This window comes from Bufo bufo, chromosome 3 (genome assembly GCF_905171765.1).
Source record: "Bufo bufo chromosome 3, aBufBuf1.1, whole genome shotgun sequence".
Lineage (NCBI taxonomy): Eukaryota > Metazoa > Chordata > Amphibia > Anura > Bufonidae > Bufo > Bufo bufo.
In genome coordinates, this window is record NC_053391.1 from 43,554,345 (window position 1) to 43,575,093 (window position 20,749).

The 20,749-nt window shown below is 46.8% G+C and overlaps 1 protein-coding gene across 1 annotated transcript; it reads left to right on the forward strand.

The window, feature by feature from the left end:
- Window positions 1–1,299: 1,299 nt before the first annotated feature.
- Window positions 1,300–19,886, forward strand: DONSON (DNA replication fork stabilization factor DONSON). Its single transcript, XM_040423149.1, has 10 exons — window positions 1,300–1,682; window positions 2,276–2,347; window positions 5,141–5,341; window positions 5,893–6,071; window positions 6,972–7,150; window positions 16,235–16,352; window positions 17,265–17,363; window positions 18,088–18,286; window positions 18,395–18,601; window positions 19,301–19,886. The coding sequence occupies exons 1-10, from the start codon at window positions 1,353–1,355 to the stop codon at window positions 19,436–19,438; spliced, it is 1,722 nt and encodes a 573-aa protein (XP_040279083.1). The 5' UTR covers window positions 1,300–1,352; the 3' UTR covers window positions 19,439–19,886.
- Window positions 19,887–20,749: the final 863 nt, after the last annotated feature.

Below are 20,749 nucleotides of genomic sequence, written 5' to 3' on the forward strand. Positions count from 1 at the left end.
GTGGGATGGTATTCTCGGCTGCACTGTGGTATTTGCTTCTGTGGGATGGTATTCTCCGCTGCACTGTGGTATTTGCTTCTGTGGGATGGTATTCTCCGCTGCACTGTGGTATTTGGTTCTGTGGGATGGTATTCTCTGCTGCACTGTGGTATTTGGTTCTGTGGGATGGTATTCTCCGCTGCACTGTGGTATTTGGATCTGTGGGATGGTATTCTCGGCTGCACTGTGGTATTTGGTTCTGTGGGATGGTATTCTCGGCTGCACTGTGGTATTTGGATCTGTGGGATGGTATTCTCGGCTGCACTGTGGTATTTGGTTCTGTGGGATGGTATTCTCTGCTGCACTGTGGTATTTGGTTCTGTGGGATGGTATTCTCGGCTGCACTGTGGTATTTGGTTCTGTGGGATGGTATTCTCTGCTGCACTGTGGTATTTGGATCTGTGGGATGGTATTCTCTGCTGCGCTGTGGTATTTGGTTCTGTGGGATGGTATTCTCTGCTGCGCTGTGGTAATTCTGACCCTGCCAACTTGTATCGGCCCCGTCTACTTATGTTGACCCCACCTTCTGTAAATTTGGACCCGCCTACAACACTGGCGCCATTTTTAGGTTTTTTTCCAGGGCCACTTTAAGCTCCCAGTCCGCCCCTGGCTGCCAAACGGCATGCAGGTGGTTTAGTGGAACTTCAAGACCCCCATTCACATTAAGCTATCGCTGGCCCAGCCCTCCATTTTCTGTGAGACCGGATGACTGTCCCCCAACAGATGATATTGAGGTACAGAAGGACTCGCTTTCTCCCCTGTTACCACCACAGTGTTCTGGTGTCAGTTTCCTTCCCCACTCCTCCGAGCGTTTATGGGGTGGAGGAGCGATCAGTTAAGCAAGATGGCTGTTGGCCAGCAGATATTGAAGGTGCAGGGGCACCTTGACTATGTTTTAAGTAGCCGGACAACTGCTCCTTACTTGGCTGGTTTGCTGACCTGCCAGTTTAACGGCTGTTGCGACACGTGTTGCCTCTGCTACAATTACTTGCAACTGGATGGACCCCCGCACCCACCTGACCACGACTACAAAGCCCCAGTGGCCCTAGCTCACACAGCTTTTGACTATACTTCATATAGGAATCCTGAACATATAGCGACATCTGCCGGTGGTAATGTCACTGTACACGTCCGGCGTTTGTGTGTAGCAGCAGTGACCTCTAGTGGTGATCGGTAGTATCGACACCAGGCGGTCATCTCATCCTTGGAGTGGGCGGGGCACTGGTGTCTGACGTCACCCGGGAAAGCGCGCCACATTTGGAATGAGCAGCTGGCCGTCAGTGTGAAGCCGCCTGACAGACAGAGCAGCCGCCATGTCCTCCGAGATGTTACCCGGTTACTCCCCCAGCTTCAAGAAGCCCTCGGAGATCCTGCGGCTGAGTAGGCGCAGGAGCCGCAGTGAGGCTGGAGCCAGGACGGCGCTGTTTTCCCCGGGAGAGGCGGCTAAGCGGGTGCCCGGGGTCCGACCGTTCTCTCCGGGGCCACAAAGAACCGGGAGCGGGGCAGTGAAGCGCAGGAACCCGTTCGCCAATCTGGAAAACACGGTGACGGCGAAGAGGAGAGCGGAGATTGCGACGGAGTGCTTCCCGCAGGGGAGCTGGGCGGTGCGGGCGGCAGAACAGGATAACCCGGGGACGGTGCAGGTGAGCGCCCTCTACCGGCCGCAGTCCCAATTCCCTTTGAAACAACCGCTTATAGAGGAGCCAATCAGAGGCCGCCACGTCAGTCTTTTCTCTGACGTTTGCAGACAGGCTGCGGGTCACGTGACCGATGTGTTTGGAAAGCGCTGCTGTCCATAGAGCGCTCAGTGCTGTGGCTGCGTAAAGTTCTCTCTCACGTCCGCTGTGGTCTTAACCCTTTAGGCACTGTTCCCATTTTTGTTCTTTTTTTCCCCACATGCTAGGAGCCATAATTTTTTTTTAACATTTGGTTCACGTAGCCTTTATGAGAGATTTTTGTATCTTTTGCTAGACAGGTTGTGTGTTTATTATTTATTTTTGTTTGCCTTGTATTGGAAAATGGGGGGAAAATATCCCTTGTGGGGTGAAACTGACCCCCCAACACACACACACACGAGCGCAATTCTGCCAATTTACTGTGCGGTAAACGTGACGCCGTTATTCTGCAGGTCGGTACGATTACTCTCTTCACGAACGAGCAGTAAGCGTTGCCTCGCTCATCCTGCGGCCGACGATTCCTTGTCCTGTAAATAATAGATGATTCGTGTCTCTTTCAGTGTCATCCGGTAGAAGATGTGGTTTGGGAAGAAAGTCTTGACGCTGAGCCGACTGCAGCTACAGAGCCCCAGGTGAGTGCCGCCCAACGTCTCGCTATTGTGTGTGCACTCGATGTACGGCTCAAGGACGCTTTGCAAGTAGTAGAAGGGGCTTATAGTTTAAGGCTACTTTCACATTTGCGCTTTCCCTTTCTGCTATTGAGATCCGTCACAGGGTCTCAATAGCGGATGGAAACGCTTCCGTTTTGTCACCATCCGTTATCAATGGGGACAAAACTGAACGAAACGGAATGCACCAGAATGCGCTCCGTTTGGTTGCGTCCCCATCGCGGACAGAATAACGCTGCAAGACGGTCAATGGTGGCGGATCCGTTTTCTCGGACACGATAGAAAACAGATTCGTCCTCCGTTGACTTACAATGGTTTTAGAGACAGATCCGTCATGGCTATTTTAGAGAGAATACAACCGGATCTATTCAGAACGGATGCAGACGGTTGTATTATCGTTGCGGAAGCGTTTTTGCTGAACCCTGACGGATCCAGCAAAAAACGCTGGCGTGAAAGTAGCCTAACATGGCAGCGCTGTCGCGTTGACAGAAATGGGAAGGATGGAAGCTTCTTTAAAGGAAATGTCACCAAATTTTATTTTTCTGCCAGTAAAAACCAGATAGTAACACACATTGTTCTTTTCTAATCTGTTTTCATTTTCAGATTAAAAAAAAAAAAAATATTCTATTCTTAGAACATGTTTACCGGGGTTGGCCATCTTGCCTGAGCTGTTCTTACAGGGGTCGTCTCACTTCAGTAAGTGGCATTTATCATGTAGAGAAAGTTACTACAAGGCACGTACTAATATATTGTTATTGTCCATATTGTCTCCTTTGCTGGCTGGATTCATTTTTCCATCACATTATACGCTGCTTGTTTCCATGGTTACGACCACCCTGCAGTCCATCAGTAGTGGTCGTGCTTGCACAATATAGGGAAAAGTGTTGGCCTCTCTGGTGGTCAGGACCGTGGGAGTGCACATAGGGTAGTGCTTTTTCCTATAGTATGCAAGCTCGGCCACAGCTGATGGATTGTAGGGTGGTCATAACCATGGAAACGAGCAAGGCTGAACTAGATGGACAGGTGTCTTTTTTTTAGCCTTATAAACTATTTTACTATGTAATGTATAACGTGATGGAAAAACGAATCGCAATACATTAGTAAGTGCCTTGTATTCACTTTCTGTACATGATAAATGCCATTTGCTGAAGTGAGACGACCCCTTTGACAACATTTAGAAATCATTATAAAAATTGCTTTACGGCAGCCCCATGGTCCATAGACGCAATGGACAGCCGGGGACCTCCTTGACTTCTATGGGAGAATTTTCTAGCTCTGTGACCCATGCAGAGGAGAGGAGGGAGTAGATAAGCTCTGATATCACCTATTGTGAATGGCGGATCCTGTCTCATCTGTCATTCTAATCCTGCCTGTAATGATATCACCTATGTGTATAGATAGGCAGTAAAATGATCTGTACAGACCAAGAAGTGATGTATTTAGTGGGCAGTGGGAAAACTGCAGTTTTTATGTTTTTAATTCAAATATAGATATTGACATAGAAAATTAAAAATAACATCTTCAAAACGTCTTTAAAAACTTGATTTAAATAAAAGAATGGAGGACGACTTCTCTTTCTTCACATCTAGAGAAAGGAGCAGAGGTTGGAGGGACCCGCCTTTATTGGTCATTGGTAGCATATCCTAGCGATATGTCTGAGGTGGGACAACCCCTTTAAGAGTCGGGGTACAATCCCACGTTGCATCCACCTGCGGCAAGCAATGGCTGCACAAGTTTGCACTAAAACTTTGTGGCTGTGGGTGGACATGGCTTGGCCACATTCGGCTAGCCGCACTATGGGGTCATACACTAAGGGTCTGTTTTACATTCCAAACGCCCAAAGTATGCTACCCCCGGCACCCATGCTGATGACGCGTACATAACACAATACTCAGCGGGATACCTCTGAGGCAGAGGTGGGCACCCTTTGGACCTCAGGTCAAGTAGAAAATCCAACAAAAACAGCAGTAAGACAAAAAAATCATGTGTGGGAACCATAATCACCATAATACATAGAGAATACTATATGAAAAGCAGTGCAGAATACATAAATTGGTCACCCCTGGAAATGTATAAAACCAATAGTACTAATGATCCAATAAATGGTCCACAGGTGTGAACTATACCGCTCACTACCACCTGTGCTATAAATACTATCGAGATCCAATCCGCAACATTTTGCAATGTTGTCTTGAACATCAGTTTATCAGTGGGGATATGATCCAACAAAAATACAAATATTATCCTCCAAATATCAGCGGTATAGTTCACACCTGTGGACCATTTATTGGATCATTAGTACTATTGGTTTTATACATTTCCAGCTGTGACCAATTTATGTATTCGGGCCTGGAGTCCGGTAGAGGCATCAGTCTTCACAGCGCTGATCTGCACTGCTTTTCATATATTATTCTCTGTGTATTGTATGTCTTCTGGAATGACACAATAAAGAATGCTTTTGTATTACATGTGTCGTCTACTCAGTAAAATTAAAAGGGTCTACCCTGGATCCCTTTCTTCCTCTTCAGTTTGATTCCTTGAGATTGTGAAACTGCAGACACGTGACTCGTCATATACACGTAATCCCATACGCTAATGTCTCATACATAGCATTTTACTTGGTATCGCCGTGGAACCCTGGAAAAAAGTTCAACTTTTTCCATTGTATTAATTTTTTTTATTTTTTTTGTGAGGATGTTCTATACATTTCTTTATGTTGATTTAGAAATCTGCATTGATTCCCTTCTCTTCCCATAGTCTCCAGAGAAGCCTATTCCCACGCCTGAGCCATGCGAATCATCGGTCACCTATCCAGCCGACTGGAGTCTAAAGACGCGTCTCCTGTTTACCTCTTCTCAGCCATTTTCTTGGACCGACCACTTAAAAGCCCAAGAAGAAGCTCAGGGCTTAGTCCTACATTGCCATGCGACTCCAGTCAGCTTACCTCACAGTATAGCGGTAACGTATGACTCCACTTCATTCACTGTATGGATTGTATGGCTTCACCCTCACAGGTCTATATGAGCGGACATGTCTGTGCGGTGCACCCTATTGGAAATGAAAAGGGGGTCCGTCAGCACATCCCAATGCGCAGGTCCGCGCTGCCATGGCTAGAAACACAAAGGGAAAAAAAACAATGCAACAGCACCCTGCAAACCAAATAAAGTACAATAATGCCATAGTAATAGAAAATATTCTGGTGCTAATGCTACGCTTATTTTGTAAATTTTAGATTCTTGGCAAACACATTTTGTATAAAATTATTTGGGCCCGTCTGCCAAACGTCAAGGCGATCTCTGTAAGGGGGTATTGAGTCACGCACTCTCAGGATCCCATTTTGGCTGTGACATGTCATGACTGCTGTGGTGATGATGGCTATTGGCAGCCAGTGACGATGCTCAGTTGCATTTGTAAAAGGGAGTTGTATTGTGGGATATAGCAGCTAAATGTAGTTATTACAATGTGATTTTAATTTCTTTTGTCTATTTTTCTTTAATTTCACTTCATAGGAACCAAAGTCATCCACCGATCTCCGCTGTGCCTTCCAGCAAGCTCTTGTTTACTGGCTTCATCCCACCTTTCCGTGGCTGCAGCTTTTCCCCAGGATTGGAGCTGACCGCAAGATGACGGGGAAAAATAGCCCCTGGGCTCAGGACGAAGCTCTGCAGCAAGTGTTAATGAGTGAATGGTAAGTGGTTGTCAATTTACCGCTGTATTCACATCTGCATCATGATTTCTGTTAAGTGGAAACAGCGAGTACATTGCACACCAATGCCTGACAGACCCCGGGGGTTGTCGGGTTCTGCTGATGTCTGTCATTTTGACTGAAAAATTTGTGATGAGTGCTGCACGATTTCCCATTACAAATGATGATTTGAGAGGAAAGTGTCTAACAGCCTCAGATTCACATGGGAACTGATCCTTAAAGGCTATATACACCTTCAGGGACATGTTTTTATTTTTTTAATTTATTTTATGATTGCATTTCACTCATTTGGGGCTAAAAAAAACAATTTTATTTTTTTAAAATTGGTCTTGATTAAAAAAAAATATTGAGCCGTTCTGTCACAAAGGGCTAACTGTTTTTCTAGCTGTGTGCATCCTATTTTAACTTTATGCCAGTCATCTAATAACCCTTATCTCTAATTTACTAAGAGGTCATAAACACTTATTTAAGCCACATTCTTATCAGTAAGATATGGATTGAGCTTTGATGTTTATAAGGTCAGAGAGCAGAAATAAGGAACCGTCAACTCCCTGTCTGATGGAACAGAGAGAAGTCAGATTCTGCTACTACAGCATCTCAGCCCTTTACAGTGAAAAGGGCTCCATATTTTTAGTAAAGACCAATTGAAAAAATTATTTTTAATTCATAATGAGTACAATACACTAATAAAAAAATATATAATAATTTGCCCCAAAGGTGTACATGTTGCAACTAGACTAATCTATTCCTACACTTATTATTAACATCCTGCTGCTAATTGTTCACGTAACTTTTATAGTAATCTTTATTCCAAACTAACTACGGGTAGGCTTAAAAATCCTTACAAAGTCTATTTTTTTTTTTTCTTTCTTTTCTGTGCAGGGCTCTTAGTTTAACATCTTTGTATAACTTGCTGAAAGCCAAGCTGTGTCCGTACTTCTATGTCTGTACATATCAGTTCACAGTGCTGTTTCGAGCCGCCAGTATAGCGGGAAGTGATGTCATCACAGCCGTCATGTCTCCAACCACAAGAGGCATAAGGGAAGCGATGAAAAATGAAGGCAAGTGATTTCAGCAGGACGAGCATAATCTACATGTATAAAAACTCTTCCTGTACCTGTGGGCTACTGTACGCACACTCATCTCTGAAACCATTGCAATAATATGTCTGCCCGTACAGCCCTTTCTGCTTCTTTTAACCACAGACTGAGATCAACATTTAAGGACTGAGCACTATGCGGTTTCTATTACTTATATGGCAGTATTATATTCTGCAGAGCTGTGCACACCTTGGTCCCTGTCCCCATTAGGGCTGTAATCTAACTTCCCTGTCACTTCATTGGTAATTAACCTATATGTATGAAAACGGGGCGGGGAAATGAACGGAGGACGCGCTTGCGCATGTGCAGCCACCTTCCATTCATTTCTATGGGGCCTCCGAAAATAGTCGAGCGCTTGCTTGGCTATTTCCGTCTGCCCCATAGAAATGAATGGGAGCAGGGGCCGCGTGTGCGCGGTGTGCTCCCGTTCACTTCTATGGGAGCAGCAATTGGTGGTGGATGGACCCTGGGCAATCCAGGGTCCTCCAGCCACAGCTCTCCCCGGCTCTGTTCTCGTTGTAGGCGCGGGTCCCAGATCCACTTGATCGCGCAGCCGGCATCGTCTTCTTTCAGGACCGGCAATAGGACCTTTGATGACGTAATAGAACTCACCACGTGGTGACGTCAGCGCAGGTCCTGCTGAATAAAGATAGAAGGATCATCTATCTTCATTCAGCAGGACCTGCGCTGACATCACCACGCTCAACACATGGTGAGCGCGATTACGTAATCAAAGGTCCTTTTTGTAGGTCCTGAAAGAAGACGATGCTGGCTGCGCGAACAAGAGGATAAGGTAAGTATATATCTATATATATATATATATATAGATATATATAGATATATATATAGATATATATTTTTAACACTTCAAGCCACATTTTAGTAAGCATTCTGTATTAAGTATGCTATTTTCCCTCATAACCATGTTATAAGGGAAAATAATACAGTGAATAGACTTTCTCGCTCGTATCATTGGTGGACACAGGACCGTGGGTATAGCTGCTTGCTGCCACTAGGAGGCGACACTAGGCTGAAAAGTGATAACTCCTCCCCTGCCGGCTATATCCCTCCAGCCTGGAGAGAGCATGTCAGTTTTTAGCTTAGTGTCGTAGGAGGCAGACCTCCCTGCTTAGCAGGGTGGCTCTTTTGATTTTCTTCATCCACCACCGTTCAGGTCAGTCACATTACACAGAATACTGTGATCACGATCCAGCAAGCAGAATATTCCACTGACTCTGGATGCTTCGTCCACCACTCTTCCTTATCTAGGTCAGGGTGTTATTCTGGCACTCTGCAGTGACTACTACAACGGGTTCTCCTTCGCAGGGAAGTATTCACGCTAGGGCTAGATGGTTCGTAATTGCTGTAGTGGGACAGCCCCCCTCAGGTAGGGGTTCTACCCTGGCACTACGTCGGCGGTTGCTCCTGTTCAGCGCCCTTTTCAGGTGGAGGGTTTAAGGTTAGCTCTACTAATTGAGACAGCATGATACCATGACTTCTACGGTATGTTCTCAGGCCTTCCCCCCCAGTTTTATGCTGGCAGGAGCATGCGGCAGCTCCTACTGCACAAGGGGTGTTTGCGTCACCATTGAATGCTAAGGTTCCTACTGCACAGCTCTTTCGTCAGGTGACGGATTCTTCTAACACGAGAATCGGTGACCTCTACGGTGTGGCCTACTCCTCAGCTGGAGTATGGCGTGAGCATTACTCTTGTGGCTTCCCTTGTATGGCCTCATCTTCAGGCGGAGTATCGCATTACCACTAGATTCTGTAGAGCACCAGTCTCAGATGGGAATGGGCTTTAGTTCTGGCCTCTTTCTGGTTTACACTACTGATAAGGGTCTGTTGCTCTGACAACTGTTGTCCTTCTGTCGTCAACTCGGGCGTGGCGATGGCGTAGTTGCCATTGCTGATCAGCACCTACCTTCGAGTGCGTTCTACTGGGTAGCTTAGTCCCTGCGGCACTCGTCAACCACGAGATTGCCGTTCTAAGCGGGACTTGGGTTATACTAGTGATGCCGTAACGCCATCGGTGCTACCTCTCTTCAGATATCAGTAATGTCTACGTCACCTCAAGCCAATGGTGGTCATTCTTTCACTGCTCATTCCGGGGGTGGACTGAGAGCCTTCCCAAGACGGGTAGAGCGGGTGTCTGTCACAACGTGCCACCGCCGGTAGGGGTTTCGTCCCTGGAACGGAACACACTTTTCCTTCCCTGTCTCTCCTCGAGCTGGATAACTGATCACCTTATCCTTCTGTCTAGCTGACAAGTAGCCATGGGTTGTACGACTCTGGAAGGCCAGGTGCCAGCTGTTTGGTGGCGTTTTTTCGGAGTTGATACGCCTTCTTGTACCTACTTTTTTTTCTTTCATCATGAACATAGGGCAGTGCTCTGCCCAGTATCCTCTTTCTTCGCAGAAGGTGGTCGCCCTTCTACGTCATCACAGACATGGATTTCTCTTCTTTCTCCTTCGCATTATACAGACCGATCTCTCCATCAGCCATGTGATTTGGCCTCTGAGGTTTGCTTGTCCATGACTAGCGCTTACCACCGTACAGACTTTTACCAATTTTTATCCTGGGGTCCTTGTCAAAGCTGACGGCCTCCAAAGGATGTTTTCCATAGCATCATCACGACGGCATACAAGGAGATTGACCCCTGACCTCTGTAGGGGCAGGAACAGAGAAAGGTTAAATACCCTCCTCCCACCACCAACACCAGTGTTTCCTGTCCCTACAGAGGACAGGGCAGAGAAAGGTCTCCCTGTATGCAGGGAGATGAAGCTAAGGAAATGGAACCTGTTTATTTTTTATTTTTCCGTTACCTTTGGAAAAACGCCGGCATCCAGCATGGCGTCCCCCTGCCCTCCCGCGGTCCAAGTACTAGGGGGCCTATCTCGTTCTGGTTATTCCGGGGCCTGTTCCCTGGCGCAGACTCCCTCCTAGCCTACTCGGGCGACAGCTGGGTGCGCGCCGGCGCATGGAGCGCATGTTTATGACGTCACGGCCGGCGACCCGGAAGTAACGTCGCGGCGGCAGCGTGGAGCCCAGTTTAAAACCGAGGCATGAACGCTGGTTACCGCCCGTGTCAAAACGCTCCCAGGATCGGTCCCCACTGGTGCGGAACCCTTGCCTGCAGAGAGGACGATCCCCTAGAGCTGAGCCACCGGCGCTGCTACCAACTGTGAGTCCCCTTCGGGGGTATTATATGTGCAGGTCAGGGAGTCTGTTGATCCCCCTCTCCTGCTGTAATAGGGGGAAGGGGAAAAAAGAGAGAGAGAAAGTTATTTCCAGCTGGCAGCTAGCTCGCTTCTGCTGACCCCCTCTTGCTCTCTCTCTCTCCCTCTAGTGGTCATACCCTGATGCCCTGCCTTCTCCTCTCTTTTAGGCTAAAGAAGCCCCGGAAAAAAATCAAAAAAACACTCAAATGTATCTCCTGCAATAGCAGACCTCCTGACTACTACCCTAAAAAGTTGTGCAAGTCTTGTATTTCTAATATTGTACGGGATGAAGCACCCTCCTTTAAAAGAGGAATTGAAAACCATGATTTAGGAAGAGATCCGTTCATCCCTGGCCCACCTGTCCACTAATCCCCCCCCCGACTTGCCGCAACCTAAGAGAAAGCGGGCTAGGTCTCCATCCCCTTCGGACCTAGAAGTTATGGCGGATGAAAGTGCCCACTCCGTTAGGTCATGGGAAGAGGGGGAGAGAGTCTCTGATACAGACTCAGTGGATGACTGTCGTAGATATTACTTTTCTACAGAAGAAATGTACGACCTATTAAAGGCAGTAAGGTCGACCATGGGCGTGGAGGAAGTGCAACGTACCCATTCAGTACAAGAAGAAATGTTTGGGGGCCTAAGAGTCAAGAAAACTCGTGTGTTCCCCATTAACGAGAGTATTAGGGATATGGTCCTTTGATGAGTGGGCAGATCCAGAAAGACGTCTGGGAGTCCCGGCTGCGTTCAAAAATAGGTTGCTTTTTGATCCAGAGGAATCTAAAATTTTCAATGAAATTCCCAAGATCGATTTACAGGTGGCCAAAGTGAACAAGAAAACATCTCTCCCATTTGAAGATGCCTCCCAACTTAAAGATTCAATGGATCGTAAAGCGGACAGTCTTCTCAGGAAATCCTGGGAGGCGTCCATGTTCAATATTAAAACCAATATTGCGGCTACCTCAGTCGCCCGATCCATGTATCTTTGGTTGGGAGAATTGGAAACTCATATTAAAGATAGAACATCTAGGGAACAAATTCTTAGTTCTCTCCCTCTTTTAAAATCCGCCACGGCCTTCCTGGCGGATGCCTCTGCCGAATCAGTCCGATTCTCTGCCAGAGACGCGGCACTTTCCAATGCAGCCAGAAGAGCCCTCTGGATGAAGTGCTGGTCCGGGGAGAAGACGTCTAAATTGAAGCTCTGTTCCATACCCTTTTCTGGAGAATATGTGTTTGGCCCGGTGCTAGATAAGATTCTAGAGAAGGCCGCGGACAGAAAGAAGGGGTTTCCGGAAGATCGCCCCTCCAGACGCCGGTATCCTTTTCGCCCCTCCTCGGGTCAAGAAAAAAGCTACAGGGGGAAAGGGAAATCAGGACGTTGGAGCTATCCAAAAGGAGGAAGAGGCCAATCCTTCTCCCACCCAAAATCCTCCGATAAGCAATGACATCGGGGTGGGGGGAAGACTCTCTCAAGATTCCTGGGGTCATGGGAATCCATCTCCCAGAACCCCTGGATTTCCAAGGTAGTCGGGGCAGGCTAACAAATAGAGTGGTCTTCAAGACCCCCAAACAAATTTTCACTGACACGGTTCCAAATAAACCTTTGCAAGGAGTCCAGAAACTTCACTTAATGAATGTAATCTCACCGGTCCCGCCTCCAGAAAGAGGCAGGGGTTTCTATTCAACCCTATTTCTAATCAGGAAGAAAGAAGGCACTTTTCGGACTATCATAAACCTGAAACCACTAAACAGGTTCATCCGTTATCAGAAATTCAGGATGGAGACCCTAGCATCTACAATCCCTCTGCTAAGCAAAGACGTCTTCATGTGCACAATAGACCTACAAGACGCTTATTACCACATTCCCATTCACACCGACTCACAGAAGTTTCTCCGGTTTGCAATCCAGGATATATCAGGGAACGTCCATCACTACCAGTTCAGGGCCCTTCCCTTCGGGATTTCATCTGCGCCAAGAATATTTACCAAAGTAGTGGTAGAGATGGTCGCCTTTGCCCGAAGACAGGGACTTATGATCCCTTATTTGGACGATTTCCTTCTAGTCAGCGAACCTGAGGTTTTTTCTCTCCATCCTAGACTATCTGGGGTGGATCGTGAACAAAGGAAAGTCCGTCCTCACCCCCTCAAGGGAAGTTCGATTCTTAGGGATGATCCTAGACTCCCGAAAGCAAGCGGTATTCCTACCTCGAGACAAAATATCAGTTCTCCAACAAAAGATCAGGTCCATTCAGAAAAGAAGATCTTGCTCTATCAGAGAGGCGATGAGTCTGCTGGGCCTGCTAACATCTTGTATTCCTGCAGTTCCCTGGTGTCAAATACACTTCAGACCCCTTCAGTCCTGGATCCTGAGTGTCTGGAACAAGTGCCAATCCTCTCTAGATCATCAAGTAAGTCCACCAACTCGGATTCTGCAGTCCCTAAATTGGTGGAAAGACCACGGAAACTTATCACGGGGAAATCCGTGGCAGAAGACTCCCCAGGTCCAGGTAATAACAGACGCAAGTCTGTCCGGCTGGGGTGCAAAGGTGGGGGATCGTATGTTCCAGGGCACTTGGCCAGATTCGATCAGATCCCAGTCATCAAACTTCAGGGAACTGAGAGCAGTCTGGGAGGTGTTAAAGGTAGCAGAGGAAATGTTGTGTCATCATCACATAAAAGTGCTGTCGGACAACACTACGGCCATTGCCTACCTCTCCCATCAAGGGGGAACACGGTTCGTAACCCTACAAGCACTGTCAACAAAAATCTTTGCTTGGGCGGAACAGAATGTGGCCTCGATATCGGCAGTTCATCTGAAGGGAATACTAAATCAGGAAGCAGATTTTCTCAGCCGCCACAGAATCGACTATACAGAATGGTCTCTAAGTCCAGAAATATTCGGGCTAGTAGTAAGGAAGTGGGGGATGCCCGACGTGGATCTGTTTGCCACCAGGGCAAACTCAAAGGTGGAAACATTTTGTTCCCTAAACCCCAGGGACAGACCTCATGCCTTACACGCCTTCGCCATTCGTTGGCATTGGAATCTGTGCTATGCCTTCCCTCCACTTCCTCTAATTCCGAAGGTGGTACAAAAAATTCTCCAGGACAAGGCCACGGTGATTGTGATCGCTCCCCTATGGCCAAAGAGAAGCTGGTTCTCATCCCTCCAAAAATTTTCCCTACAAGATCCATGGCTCCTTCCTGTGTGGGGTGATCTACTCCAGCAGGGTCCAGTTCTACACCCAAACCCGCAGTTTCTGAAATTGGCGGCTTGGATCCTGAGTCCCAAACCCTGAAGCTTCAGGGCCTGTCAGACGAAGTTATTGCTACTTTGAAAGCCTCCAGAAAGAAGGTAACGTCAGCAATTTACCTTAAGATCTGGAAACGTTTTTGTTCCTGGAGTGGGGACGAATCTCCACATTTGCGTAAACCCAACATCCAAAGAATACTGGATTTCCTACAGCAAGGTCTGGACCTGGGACTTAGACCCTCTACCTTGAAGGTCCAAATCTCAGCCCTAGGTTGTTTCTTTGACCAAGATATAGCCGGCCATCGTTGGATCAAAAGATTCATTAAGGCAGCGACGAGGCTCCGCCCAACGATCACCGCCCGTGTCCCTTCCTGGGATCTGAACGTCGTTCTTACAGGCCTTACTTTACCACCCTTTGAACCCATGTCTGACTGTCCAATAAAATTATGGTCCTTGAAAAACCGCCTTCTTAATTGCGATAACTTCGGCCCGCAGAGTAGGGGAATTACAAGCCCTATCAATCAGGGAACCCTACCTCCGTATTCTAGATGATAGAATTATTCTCCGTCTGGATCCTGGATTTCTCCCCAAAGTCGTATCCAATTTTCATCGGAGCCAGGAAGTTACCCTACCTTCTTTTTGCCAGCACCCCTCTAATGACAAAGAATCAGCGTTTCACTCTCTGGACGTTAGACGGGCAGTCCTAAACTATATCACGGTGACGGGGAAGTTTAGGAAATCTGACAATCTACTAGTCCTTTTTGGAGGAAGATTTAAGGGCCAAAAAGCCTCCCGGTCCTCTATAGCTAGATGGCTCAAAGAAGCCATTAGTCTTTGTTACCAAATACAAAACCTTACATGTCCAGTCAACATTAGGGCCCATTCCACTCGGGCCATGTCTTCCTCTCAGGCGGAGAGAGCTGGGGCTTCTCTGGAGGAAATCTGTCGTGCTGCCACTTGGTCCAGCATTCATACATTTATAAAGCACTATCGCCTGGATCTTTCCAGATCTTCTGATCTGTCCTTCGGGCGGAAAGTCCTCCAGGCTGTAGCCCCCCCTTAACTGATATATTTTTTATATCTCCTTGTATGCCGTCGTGATGATGCTATGGAAAAAACGGAATTAGTCTTACCGGTAATTCTGTTTCCATGAGATCATCACGACGGCACGTTATTCCCTCCCTATGATTTAAATCGTTTTTGACCTAGTAGGTCTCTAGAAGGTATGGAGTAATACCTTTTTTTTACTGTTTTCCACCACCGGGTTGCTCTGTGTGATTTTGGAAACACTGGTGTTGGTGGTGGGAGGAGGGTATTTAACCTTTCTCTGTTCCTGCCCCTACAGAGGTCAGGGGTCAATCTCCTTGTATGCCGTCGTGATGATCTCATGGAAACAGAATTACCGGTAAGACTAATTCCGTTTTTTCCAGATATATCTGTTCAACAGTTGCTCGGGCATTCCGCTCTCGGGGTAAGACACCGCCCAGCTGAGTCTTGGCCCACCTGACCAGCGGTCGGCACTTCTCGGGTCCATCTCCGTCATGCAGTAGCTTTCCAGTGTGGAAGGCAGTATCTTGGTCTTTCAGGCACACGTTCATCAAGTTTTACCGGGTGCCTTCCTAGGCACCGGCGGGTACTGCTCCTGGCAGCAAAGTCTTGCAGGTGGCAGTGAGTTGCGTATCCTCGAGGGCGTTTTTCTCCATGGGCATGTGATTTGTTCCCTCCCCGTGGACTGCTTTAGGACGTCCCACGGTCCTGTGTCCCCCAATGATACGAGCGAGAAAACAAGATTTTTGTAAAACTCACCTGTAAAATCTTTCTCGCTTAGTTCATTGGGGGACACAGCTCCCACCCAGTAATTTCTGTTTACCGTAAATGTTGGTGGTTGTGGAGCCAGTATGGCCCTCGGTTCTGGTTTGATCCGACTGGCATTGGTCAGTTATTGGTTGTTTACCGTATGTTTTTATTTATATTTTTTTTGTTTTTTTTCTCCTACTCCTATTGCTTGGGGACAAACTGATATGCTCTCTCCAGACTGGAGGGGGTATAGCCTGCAGGGGAGGAGTTATCACTTTTCAGCCTAGTGGCAGCAAGCAGCTATACCCACGGTCCTGTGTCCCCCAATGAACTAAGCGAGAAAGAGATTTTACAGGTGAGTTTCACAAAAATCTTGTTTTAATGGGGTCCAGGGGTTGCTCATACCTATCATCTCCTAGCAACCATGCGTGAAAATCGCACCGCATCTGCACTTGCTTGCGATCTTCACGCAGCCCCATTCATTTCTATGGGGCCTGCGTTGCGTGAAAAACGCAGAATATAGAACATGCTGCGATTTTCACGCAACGCTCAGGTGATGCGTGAAAATCACTGCTCATCTGCACAGCCCTATTGAAGTGAATGGGTCCGGATTCAGTGCGGGTGCAATGTGTTCACCTCCCGCATTGCACCCACGCGGAAAACACCCCCGTGTGAAAGGGGCCTAAGAGGTTAACATTTCCAATAAATCATTTCATCAGCCACTGTTTTAATCTCTTTGGATCTGTTATTAAAAATTAGTTTTTGTTTTTTTTCCCCTAGGAATTGATTTCTCTCTTCCCCTGGTGACTAATGACCCAAGTAAAAAGACAAAAGCCTCAGAGTCGGTGTCTGAAGTGGGTGACAAGGTTCAGGACGTTGGGAACACAAGTGACGAGAAGTATGTGAATATTTTCCAAAAATACTTACGTAACTAGATCTTACCTTAGTATAAGGGCTCGTTCACACAACCGCGTGAAGCCCGTGCCGTGGACCGCAAATTGCGTTCCGAAATGCACCGGCACCTTCTGTGGGGCAGGCGCACGGTGATCGCAAACCCATTCACTTGAATGGGTCCGCGATCCATCCGTTCCGCAAAAAGATAGAGCATGTGCTATCTTTTTGCGGTGCGGAGGCACGGAACGGAACCCCAGAAAGCACTCTGTAGTGTTCAGTTTCGCATCTCCGGATTTGCGGATCCATTGAAATGAATGGGTCCACATCCGTGATGCGGAATGACAACGGAACGGTGCCCGTGTATTGCGGACACCAACGTTCATGTGAACGAGCCCTAAACCTCGGTGATTGTGAGCCAAAACCAGGATTGACGCCTCCACAGACATAAGGTATAAGGGAAAGATCTGCACCTGGTTTTGGCTCAAAATCACTGATGGAAATCACTGACCGTACACTGACTGTGTGAATGAGGCATAATAAAACCCTGTACCTGGAAATGTGCACTGCCACGCCATCCAGAGAGGGGACTCCAGGACCCCTTGTTCTTGGCATCGCAGGCTGTCCTGGAGGTTGGACTCGCCACAATCTGATGTTTATCACCTTTAAACCGTTTAAACCAGGCATGTCCAAACTGCGGCCCTCCAGCTGTTGCAAAACTACAACTCCCAGCATGCCTGTATAGCTTACAGCTATTAGGGCATGCTGGGAGTTGTAGTTTTGCAACAGCTGGAGGGCCGCAGTTTGGACATGCCTGGTTTAAACCATGCAAAAGCTTAATAAACTGTCTCCGCCTTTAATAATTTTCAGTTTCTTAATATAATGAAGACGTAACCGGCTTTCTTGCTTATATTTTCAGGGCACCAGCGGAAAGTGATGAAGATGAAAGTTTCTCATGGTTGGAAGAGATGGGAGTTGAAGACCAAATTAAAAAGCCAGATGCAATCTCCATCAAACTGTATCCTTTCATGGAATTCTGGTAATACTGGCATACGGGTGACCAGGATCTGTAATATCAAACAGCTTATTACATTTAAAGAGGTTGTGTGGCATACCCCCATGGTCCTCGCGTGCTTCATTCAAGTGAACAGAGCTTAGCCCCGCCCAGGGCAGTTATGCTAGTCGTGACGTCACTGCGCCTGCGGTGAACAGTGAGAAGGCCTTCTCAAACAGCTGATCGGTCGGAACCCCGCCAATCGGATGCTGCTGATCTATCCTATCAGTTTAAACGAACTGCAGAACCCCTTTAATGGTGTATTCCTTATCTACTTTAATGGTGTATTCCCTATCCACAGAGTAGGGGGTAACTATTAGATCGAAGGGGGCCCTGTAACCCCCCTGAAATGAACGGAGAGACCGTTCACACATGCGTGTGGCCGCTTGATTCATTTCTATGGCCATCTGCGGAACTCCCATAGAAATAAATGGAGTGGCTGCACGCATGTGCGACTGGCTGCTCCGTTCATTTCAGAAGGGGGTACAGGGTCCCTGTTTTCGTAAATAGTGGGAGTCCTACCGCTGGGACCCCCACTGATCTAATAGTTATCCGCTATCCTGTGGATAACTTGAAACAAACAGAATACCCCTTTAATCTCCAGATAGGCACAGCAAGTTCTCCTGATATTACTGTTGCAATGACTCTTCTGTGTACGATATTTGTACCTTAACCTTGACTGTAACAGTTGCAAAGAGAAAAATGAAGTGAAGTTGGATCACAGACCAGAATCTGTTGTGTTGGTCAAAGGTGCAAATACATTCACGTTACTCAACTTCCTGATCAACTGCAAGAGCATAGTTGCTGCTGCTGGTCCACAGGCAGGACTTCCACCGACGCTGCTGTCACCAGTGGCTTTCAGGGGGGCGACTATGCATACAATGAAGGTAAATGTTTATAACCCTGAAAGCCATCTGTCACTGGGTGAGGGCATATGTTTCTTTATTGGTTTGAGAAGCAGATATCGAACACCATGGTCTTTAATCTCTCTGCAGACAAGGAGTGTCAGTGTGAAAACTCGGGTGCTGTCTGGATTTAAAGATCAGTTCAGCCTGGAGATTACCGGCCCGGTGATGCCACACACTGTGCATTTTCTGACTCTGCTGCTTAAAGCTGCACAGAGGGGAAGTTTTTCAGCATCTCTATACACACATGAGCCAACTACCGTCTTCAACACGTCTATCCACTCCCAAAATGGCAAGGTGAGCCGTCTATAGCACACAAAGCTTGTGTTCTGATCTGTAAACTCCTCCGACCCCACCACTGATATAGAGCATTTACTGCCAGCCACCATTCTTTTTTACCAGGGGTGTATTCCCATCACCTAGCATATATCTATGCCACATGGAGCCACCAGGAAATGAATGGACTGGTTTAATTGGCATTTCTCCTACTCGAAGTGCCCCATACCACCTGCTGTGCAGGGATCTGCTGGGAGCTCCATTCAAGTGAATAGGGCTATTCTGCGTTTCGGCAATTTGCTGAGCAGGGAACTAAAATACAATTCCCTGACCGACCATTCCTAGCGACGTGCAATCACTATATCTATGGTGGGGAATCCCTTTTTAATATGGCTCATTATTAGAGATGAGCAAATCAATTTGAGTTCTTGAGCAGCAAAGGGCAGTCCTCATTCCAACATCTCTCGCAGCCCTGTCATTTTCGTGCTCGCACCAAGTAGAGGTGTAAGTTCAGATGGTGTGCTGCACATTGCGGCACAGGCACGAGATTGACAGGACCAGGCAAGATGCCGGGCCTTGTCAATCAAGCGGGAGGGGGGATCCTCTTAAGCAGCAGGGACAGCCCCTCGCTGCTAAAGAACTGTGATGAACTAATCTATTAGCTCATCTCTACTGTTTATTATAATTCATGTATTTTTATTTTATTTTTTTGTCTCCCAGGAAATCGACAGCACAGAACTTGCAAACTGTGGTCTTCATTCGCAGACCCTGGAACAGTTCACCCAGTTATCGACACTGGGAAAATCCTCCCTCCGTCATTTAGAACTTAACGACTACAAATACAGCTGGAAATGCTGAGGCTCCACGAGCTAATGTGTGGATGGTGCCGCCTCGTGTCTGTCATCTGCCCAGAAGCGTTCCTTTACTCGGCCTGTAAGTGTGACATGTTCCAGGGGTTTCTTGAAGACAAAGCTCTGATCTTTGGAGTTAAAGCACCACTGAAGGGGACACATTTCCACAACTGTGGTGGAAGTAGGAGCTGTACATTGCTTTTAACCTTTTAAATATTTAATCTTATAATTGAACTGTTATTCAGATTCCGTTTTTATAGGAAAAGGTAATGAACTTGTTTCAGGATTATAAAAATATATGAAAAAAGACATTTACTACTCAAATACTGCCCTGTTTCTAAGCATCACCTTTACGGCTCATTCAGACAACTGTATGTGTTTTGCTAACTGCAAAAGACAGATACCAGCCCCAAGATAGAAATGCCTATTCTTGTCAGATAGGACGTGCTCTATTTTTTTTTTTTTTGTAACTACTTACCTTAAGGGCTCATTCACAGGACCTTTTATTTATGTGTCCGCATCTGTTCCACAATTCTGCGGAACCATTAATTTCAACGGGGCCGCAAAAGATGCGGATAGCGCAACCACTGATCGCATTCGTACTTCGGTTCCGCTGATCCATTTATTTCAACGGGAACGCGGAACTGAAGTACGGATGCGAACAGCATACGTTGTGCTATCCGCATCTTCGGTGGCCCCGTTGAAATTAATGGTTCTGCAAAATTGTGGAACAGATGCGGACACATAAATAAGGTCGTGTGGATGACCCCTTAAGGTAAAAAGTTGTATTAAAATAGTGGGATTACTACAAGATCAGTGTTCCTGACCTACAGGGAAAAAAGTTGCAGCACAATTTTATTGCATTTTACAAGCCCCCCTGGTGGAGCCCTGACCTTACTTAAAAATACTCTTCAGATTGAAAAATCCTTTTTTACGTATTTAGTTGTATTAGATCTGTTTTAAAGGTGATGGCACTGCCAGATTGTGTGACTTTTAATTGTTTTACATATGATTGTGTATGGATGTAATTTTATCTATTAATAAACTGCCAAACTTCATCAGCGTAGTCTTACTGGTCTATAGTGGTTGTTTGTAGCTTCACATACCGTACATGGTCAAATGGCAGAGGACAAAAAATACAAATGTCAGTGAATATAAGAAACTAATAAGCGCAGTGAGTGTGTCTGTTAGATTTGTCAGTACTATAATAAAGATGGCTTGGATAATAGAAATGAACATAATCCTGGAAGACTAAGGCTCCATTCACACGTCCGCAAATGGGTCCGCATCCATTCCGCAATTTTGGCCGCATTTGCGG